The sequence below is a fragment of the Chelmon rostratus genome, chromosome 7 (genome assembly GCF_017976325.1).
Source record: "Chelmon rostratus isolate fCheRos1 chromosome 7, fCheRos1.pri, whole genome shotgun sequence".
Lineage (NCBI taxonomy): Eukaryota > Metazoa > Chordata > Actinopteri > Chaetodontiformes > Chaetodontidae > Chelmon > Chelmon rostratus.
This window is the reverse complement of record NC_055664.1, coordinates 26,770,738-26,779,350: the sequence shown is the minus strand read 5'-3', so window position 1 is coordinate 26,779,350 and position 8,613 is coordinate 26,770,738. Positions and strand designations below refer to the sequence as shown.

General features: G+C 47.3%; 1 protein-coding gene across 1 annotated transcript; it reads left to right on the top strand.

The window, feature by feature from the left end:
* Positions 1-331: 331 nt before the first annotated feature.
* On the top strand, positions 332-8,226 carry zgc:154093 (uncharacterized protein LOC777623 homolog). Its single transcript, XM_041941018.1, has 2 exons — positions 332-480; positions 5,864-8,226. Exon 2 carries the CDS (start codon positions 6,316-6,318, stop codon positions 7,252-7,254), a length of 939 nt encoding a protein of 312 aa, XP_041796952.1. The 5' UTR covers positions 332-480; positions 5,864-6,315; the 3' UTR covers positions 7,255-8,226.
* The last annotated feature ends 387 nt before the right edge of the window (positions 8,227-8,613 follow it).

Below are 8,613 nucleotides of genomic sequence, written 5' to 3'. Positions count from 1 at the left end.
AAACGTTATCCGGTTTATAATAATGTGTAAGACTTTCGCTTTTCACTAAAGGTAGTTTAATTTCACATAATTTATAGAAGAAGTGGCGAAAAAAAACATAAAAAATGCACAGCGTCGTAACTTTTTATCCAGTCCTATAAAAATGAATAAATATTTTTTATATGTAAAATACAATCCCCAATAGATGGACCGTGACCCCCCAGAACCGGGTGAGCGGTCGTAAAATGTTACAGCACATGTTGACAGATTTTAATTTGAAATTTTAAACCGGACGTCACTTCTCCTCCTTCCAGCAGCTTGACGGCGCTCCTTGGCCAGAAGCCGGTCCCCCTTTACTTTCTCCGTCCAGAGACACTAAACCCCGCCAGTAAGAGGTTTACCTGCGCTGCAGCCGAGGCCTGTGTCGGTGGATTGTCCACAGTGATTAACTACAGTGATTTTATTTGTGAGAGAGCGACGGAGCAGCGCTTCACCCTGTCGGTAAATATCAGCAGAAATCCCAGTTTCAGGACTCTTGTGGAACTTTTTCATGGCTGTGAATGTGCGCAGTGGTCGCTGCTTACCTGTTGAATAGACCCTCTGTTTGCTGACGATTGTAACGTGTTATTTGTGAACAGAATTGCCTCGGCCGCGCTGCCTCAGACACTCCCTTTGCTTTCAACATGCGCACTTTGTCAAACAGAGAATGGAGACGCACTATATTTAATTAATCTCTTTAGACACATGTTCTCAGGTTTTTATGAAATGAAGCTCCGCGAGGTTTTTCGACTGTTTCTGGCAACACGAGTGACCTCAGCTCCTGCAGACAGCGTGAGGGGGTTCGGCTCAGTCCTCAGTCTTCGTTGTTGTTTAGACTATAATGGACAATCTCACCTAATCTGGGTTATGGTGATCTAATTTCTAAGAAGATTAAGTGTTACAGGAGCAGTCAGATGTGGTGCGTCCTGGTTGTTCCTTCACCACACAGAGAGGACAAACCAGAGGTGGAAATATTACACACTTTAAGACGTCTCCAGCGGCTCAGGCTGGTGACTTACTGTAGTCCTACAGGAATAGACCCTTCACTGCTGCCAGAGGCAGGAGGTCACAGCAGCCGGCGGGGCGCCAGTGTCCTGCTGCTATCTGACACAATCTGCGCACTGAGAGCTTTGATTTCACTGCGGCGCGCAAAAGAACAGGCCCCTATTAATTATTAAGAGCAGACGGCGCAGATCCTCGTCAAACGACAGGGTGAACAGATGTTTGCTGAAGAATTAGGGTTCATCCTGAGAGTTTCACCACAACCGACCAGAGCAACAGCCTTCATCTATATTAGCCTCAGTGGAAATAGCTGCTGTATCTGACTGTGTGTGTGTGTGTGTGTGGAAAGACACAGATTTGTTCCACTGGTACCATCAGTCAACCGAGGTGATCTCAGAGGCTGCAGTTACATAACACACACACACACACACACACACACACACACAGAGGAAGAGGGAGTGAACCAGTTTTACTCCTGAACTCGACTCACTGTCTGTTATCTCCAGGCTGAGACTCAGATCCTGAACCAGCTGTCGGCTGAGTAAAACTCCTTGTTTTCAACACTGTGAGACATGAATCACAGCCTCAGACTGTCCCACCGCTGTTTCATTTGAGTATCACCTCATTCAGAGTTTCACTGACAGTTAACGGCCCGCTCTGAGGAAGGATGGATCACATAGAGAGAAAGTGGATCCGTTTCACACTCTCAGCAGAACAGAATGTAGTGAAACCTCAGCGTGGAAACCAGCAGCATCAACCAGATGATAGACGAAATCAGCTTTACTTTTATGGTAAAAACAAACGGATTAGCAGACGAGCGAAATGCTTTTTGTCAACAATCGCCTGCTGTGCGCAATTACGCGTGACGCAGGAGGGTGGAAGGAGCGTTTGTCCAGAGATGAGAGGACTCACTGGTTCTCCGTCCTGCTGCAGAGGAGACGAACTGCAAATGGAGCCTGAGAGCAGAAACAGATGTCAGGTCAGCCTCATGCGGCTGATTGCATCAGCAGCAGCGTTTCTCTCAGGAAGGCGACGATCTGGGATCAGTGTTTAACACGTGACTGCCGGAAGGAGGGCTGGATTTTATGGGAGAGTGAGGATGTTTAGTTGGAGGGTTCAGGCTGGTTTTTAGGGTCAAGGTCAGTAATGTTGGAGGTGTAGCTACAAGGAATACAGGATACAGGGCAGTGTGTGTGTGTGTGTGTGTGTGTGTGTGTGTGTGTGTGTGTGTGTGTGTGATAACTGCATAAATGTATATTGTTACTTCACTGCTGTTGAGGACTCCGTCTATTGAAAATGTATAAAATAAAAATAGTACAAGGAATCTTAGAGGAGCAGCAGCAGAAACCGTCTCTCCAACAGTCCAGCTGGACTGAACCAGTTCTGACTGGTTCGGGTCTGCACTGGTATCGTTTTTCTGTGTATTTGCATTGTTGTGGCCGATGCTGTCACATCTCACAGTCTGTTGTTGGCGTTAGCTTTAATGGAGCAGGCGGTGCTCGTCCTCTCCTCATTGGACGTCAGACTTTGTTCTCTCGGTTGTTTGAGTTATTTGTTCCACTTCTTAGATTCCTGCTGCATAAATATGGTTGTTTTGGGTTTTTTAGTGTGTTAAAATGAAGGCTGACAAGTGAACGTCTCATTCTTTATGACTCTCAGACTTAAATTAGCTGTTTAAGATCTCATCTTTGATGTCTGTGGTTCTTCCAGTCGGACTCTGTTGGAGGCAGAACAAGAGAGGAACAAGTGGAAGAACACAGTGGTTAAATAAAGATTTACACATTTAAGAAGTCAGATTGAAGAAACTGAACTTCCCCTTAGATGACATTTTACCTAAACCCAACCATCTCTGATCTGAACCATCGTTTTCTACTTTTTACCTCAACTTAACACCCAAACATGCACCATTTAACCGAGTACATTGACTGAGGTACTGAACTTTAATGCAATTCAGATGGAAATATTGTTGTTTTTACTCCCGTCTGACAGTTATAGTTACTGTTTATGTGACAGATTAAGATTTCAGTTTATAGAATATGCTGAATTGTTCTAGATTAACCACCCATCAGTATATAAATCAGTTAAAGTGAGACTCAGTGTTTTTCTACGTGAATAAGAAGAAATAAAAAGAGCGCTGCACAGTGGTGCTTTGAGCTACATGCTAACATCAGCATGCTAACATTACTGACACTAAGGAAGCATATGCTGCACGGTAGCTTAGCATGTTAGCATTTGCTGATAACTAAACACAAAGTACATCTGAGGTTGGTGTGAAAGTCTTTAGTTCTGCAGAGTAAACCAAATATAGAAGAAATGAAATGCTGACTGGATGGTGATGAAAGGTCCAATCAAAGTATTGCAGTTAACAGTAATCCATCCAACAGACCAAAAATGTGAATCTCATAGTGCAGAGAGGGAAGAAGTCAGTAGGGTTTATCCTCTGAGGATTACGAATGTCAATAATTTCATGACAAGCTGTCCAATCGTTGTTGAGATATTTCAGTGTGGACAGACAGACCAACACTGATCGAGCTATCATGGCTAAAACAGACCAGTCCCAGTAGGAAACTGAGCTGTTCTCGTGTTGACATCATCCGTGATGATGAGGAGAATCTCTTCATCCAGGACAGTCGGACATGTCCTCATAACGACTGAATAGGTTAATTGGCGATGACCCAGAAAATGACATGTGACCGTTGCCAATGCGGCATGCATCACATCACCGTTGGCGAGTAGCAACATCAGCTGGTATGATGAAGGTGGACCTTGCCTGACCTTCTTCCTCATGTTGTTAACACCATGAAACTGTCACTGTTTGCTCAGGTTTAGCATAAGATCATGAGTTTGTTCTCTATGCTACGTCACCTGACTTTCCGTCATCACTACTGCGGCCACTAGAGGTCGCCACCTAACAACAATACAAATAGATTCAGTGTGTCCTCTGGACAAACAATCATTCGGTTACCTTTACCAGCTGTTTCAGTCGTATTTAAATGAAGCAGTTGAGAAAGTACTGAAACAGCTGTTATATGTGATGTTTCAGCCAAATTCGGCCCAGTTTTATAAAAACTTTTGAACTGGAAATCACAGAGTCAGAGCTGACGGGGGGCGGCCTCAAATGTAAATGTGAACTTCACATCATCACTTCTCTGCTCGGTTTTGTCGAAGGACGACGTCTTCGTCTAATATAAACACTCCAAGCAGCAGAAACAGCTCCAGTAGATAATTCATCGACTCTTTGATAATCTGAACACATCCTGTGAAGCAACGACTGCTGCCATGAAAAACAAGATTAGTCCAGTCAGGACTTCTCTGGTCTTTTTAGGTAACTGTTGTCGTTGTCCATGAGAGAGAGACACAGTTAGTCCTACTTTCTCTCGAAGGCTGGACTGGAGTTAAATGATTTCAGCCTGTTTTTGTCTTTATGATAATATTTAAAGGAGGCGACAGCCTGATAGCTGGTGGTGAAAGTGTGTCCCCGGGACAGCTGACGTCTTCTGTTCAGCTCCTCGTGCTGCAACGTGAAAAGAGGCTCCCTGAGGGACACGAGACAAATATGTTTCCAAGTGTTGAAAGGTTTGAGGTTTAACACACTCAGGATCCAGTGTGTCCCCTCAGTGTCTGTGTCTGTGTCTCCTAACTGTGTCCCCTCACTGTGTCCCCTCATTATGTCTCGTCAGTGTGTCCCCTCACTGTGTCTCCTCACTGTGTGTCCTCACTGTGTCTCCTCACTGTGTCCCCTCATTATGTGCCCGTCAGTGTGTCCTTTCAGTGTATCTTCTCACCGTGTCTCCTCACTGTGGCTCCTCAGTGTGTCTCCTCACCGTGTCTCCTCATTGTTTCCCCTCAGTGTGTCCCCTCAGTGTCTCCTCACGGTGTCCTCACTGTGTCCCCTCACTGTGGCTCCTCAATGTGTCCCCTCAGTGGCTCCTCACTGTGTGTCCTCACTGTGGCTCCTCAGTGTGTCCCCTCAGTGTCTTCTCACTGTGTCTCCTCGCTTTCTCCCCTCACTGTGTCTCCTCGCTGTGTCCCCTCACTGTGTCTCCTCACCGTGTGTCCTCGCTGTGTCTCCTCACTGTGTCCCCTCACTGTGTCCCCTCACCGTGTGTCCTCACTGTGTGTCCTCACTGTGTCCCCTCACTGTGTCTCCTTGCTGTGTGTCCTCACTGTGTGTCCTCACTGTGTGTCCTCAGGAAACACAACAGAGGCACAAGATGAACATCAGTACACGGTGATGTTTCATGCCTCGTTCCTCTTGAACCTGGAGGAGTCAAAGGATCTGAAGGTTATAACCAGAAGAAAAGGGTTACATCAGCGTGTCTTCTTATCTAATCTGCCGTATAGAAACTTTAGAGCCATGAATTCCTCATTTTCCCTCCATGTTAAGAAGCACATGATTCTTGTTTTTGTCGAGGCAGGAGTTGTTTTCATGGCCGAACCTCTGAACTCTGAACACAGAACAAACACTTGTTTATGTTTGAAGAGTTGAAAACCGAAGCCACACGGAGCCCTCGGGCGCGACATCCCATAATTCACTGTGTTTGTGTCAGGAAAGAGGCTTTCAGATTTTTCAGTGATAACAGGCCTGCGTTCGCTGCGTCTCCACTGACTCAGCTGAGGGTCTTTGGGGAGGCGGACCCTCAGAGCAAACATCAGGATTCTTGGAGTGTTTTCCATCATATGTCCTGTGGCTCGCTGAGGAGAAGGTTGTAAATCTCCTCCTGCCTTCATTCCTCTCTCCCCCAGCCCCTGCCTCCTCCCTTCCCCCTCACCCCATCTATCTCCCTGGCTTCTCCTCCTCCACCCTTCATCTCTTTGACTCCTCTCTTGTTTCTCCTCACAGATCTCCGGCGTTTTGATGTCACATTCCTGAAGATTGTGAGGAAGCGAGAAGAGCGAGCCGACAGCAGACGCCGAGGCTGCCAGAGGTCGAACTCTTCGTCCCGCTTGGAAGAGGAAAGGACGCTGTGTTTGCTCAGTTATGGCTTTTCTGCGTGTGAGAGCAGGACGGAGGGAGCTGAGCTGAGGTCGAGGCCTTCCTCCTCTCGGAGTCACATGTCAGCGTGAGGCTGCCGGCGCTACTCTGACCCACCGAAATACTCGAATACTTGCTCGGAGTTTCCTGTGTGAGCTGTTGACGCTGCATCTAGATTCAGCTTTCTGCTTTTAATCACCCTGAGCAACCGACTGCTACTCCAACCTGAAGAGCTTCCTGCTCCACCCGGCGAGTGGAGCTGCCCCTGATAAACACAGAGCTTTATCTGAATCACCTCACCCCCACCCGTCGGAAGCAAAATGCCAGCAAAGACGCCAATGTACTTAAAAACTACGACCCCCAAGAAGGGAAAGAAGCTGAAGCTCCGTGACGTCCTCTCAGGCGATATGATCAGCCCGCCGCTGGGCGACGTGCGTCACAGCGCCCACGTGGGGCCTGAAGGGGAAGGCGACATGTTTGGAGATGTGGGCTTCCTGCAGGGGAAGATGAACATGCTGCCGTCACTGAGCCGGACGCAGAACGGCCACTCGCGCTCGCACAGCGTGGAGAGACGCCTGGATGACGGCTTCGCCGCCAAACACGACCCACACAGCTACGCCTACAACGGTTACCATTATGAGCACACTTCCACCGGCCTGCTGAAGACCACCATCTCCATGCCTGTGTTCATCGCCCACGAACAGGCTCCACCAAAACCCCCACGCCTCCACCTGGACGACCCCTCCCCTCCTTCTCTGCCTCCCCAGCAAAACCACTTCCACCACCACCATCAGCAGCCCACAGAGACGGGCCACAAACAGGCCAACGGTCACAGCGCCGACCACGGCCAGCACCACCCGACTCTGTCGCTCTTTGAGAATGGTGTGGTGGGCCGTTTGGCATCTGAGCCCTGCCGCGACATCTCCCTCTCCCCCACCATCCGCCGGTTCGTCCCCTCCTCTGGCTCCTTCTCAGAGGTCTCCTCTGAGGACTCCATGTCAGAAACCTGCGGGCCCCTGGACGTTCGCCGGGGCCTCAGCCTGGACTCCGATGCCGGCCTCAGCAACGAGGATCTGAGGAGCGAGCGCAGCGAGTCGCCCTGCGCCGCCTTCCAGCCGGCCGGCCTCACGGCCTCATCTGGTGTGCAACGGTCAGACTCTATGGCGGGCTTAGACCTGGATCTGGGCCCGTCCATCCTGGAGGATGTCCTGAGTATCATGGACCGCTACAAGACTGAGGACAACCGCTGTGAGCTGTGAAGAATGGACAGATTCATGTGATGTACAGATATTTTTTATACATGGTTTAATGAATCCTTAAAAACTTTGTAAAGACACTAAAGGAGGACAAGGGGTGGAAAAAAAATGTCTTTTCTAGAGGACTTGACAGCTGTGTTTACAGTTGTTTAAAGATTTAAGAGAAGTGAGAGGCAGCAGGACGAGGAAGCAGCCCAACACGACAACAGCCGAGGCAACAGGCTGGACCTGAGGAGCCTTTATCGAAGCTGAACCTCAGACTCGACTGAAGGCTAACGAAGAGGAGAACTGCAACACAGTCCTCATTTCTGTGGACAAATACCAGCCACTACCCAAACTGTCTCATAATCTGACTGAGCTAGGAGTTTTCTGCTGGTTCATGGTTAACAAATGTCCAGCTGAGTCAGATATACTCGTCTGTAGACTGACTGGGAGCAAAAGGACAAGGGAGGATCGTGGAAAACAGCCACTAAGACGTCATTTCTTACAACCTCAGATGTACATTTCTGCAGAATTAAAGTCACACATGCTCAGTCAAACTAAGCTGAACTACAAACATTGAATAGTTTGATACCGAAGGCCGTATTCTGCCCTCATTCAGTGTTTCAGGAGGCTGAATATCTTCACGTGTTTACTGTAATGCTTAATGTGAAGAACTGAATTTACTGTCCTTGTGTAACAGGTGAAGACGTCAGCTAAAATGGTCTCTACCTGCCGTCCAGTGTTGCTTTTCAGAACAGCGGCTCTGACGTGTCAGAGGGAAACTGAGGAAACTTCTTCTTGTAGTTCAACTCATGAGATTTAAGTGTAAGGTGCTGCTTTCTAGATCATTTACAAATATTGGTCTTTTAAAAACACTCTTCTTCCATGCTGTGGATCAATATCGGCTTCCCTAACATTCACTGTTCGCATCATCACAGTAGCCTATTATTCAATGTCATTTATGCTGTATATATGTCACTGTAAATGTAAGAATAAAACATTCCTATAAAAAAACTGAGGCTTCATGGACAATCCTTCACACACAAACACTTCAGCTGCGTGTTGAGATTTAAAAAAACAAAGGAATTAATAATCTCATACATATCTATGTTCAGACGACACACACGAGCACAGACATAATTGTGCTTGATAATACTTGATCATTTAAAAAAACACATTTTTGTTTATTTTGAAAATATATAAATATAGTTTAATGGGTATGTACACTGATTTGATTAATTTAACGCATTGCAGTCCTCGCTGTAACCACCAGGGGGCAGTAAAACAATTAATTACTCGTCACCAGTAGATTTATGAGGATTTGTTGCCCTCCAGTGGTCACAGCGTGAACCTGTAACAGGTGACATGCGATTCGAGGGC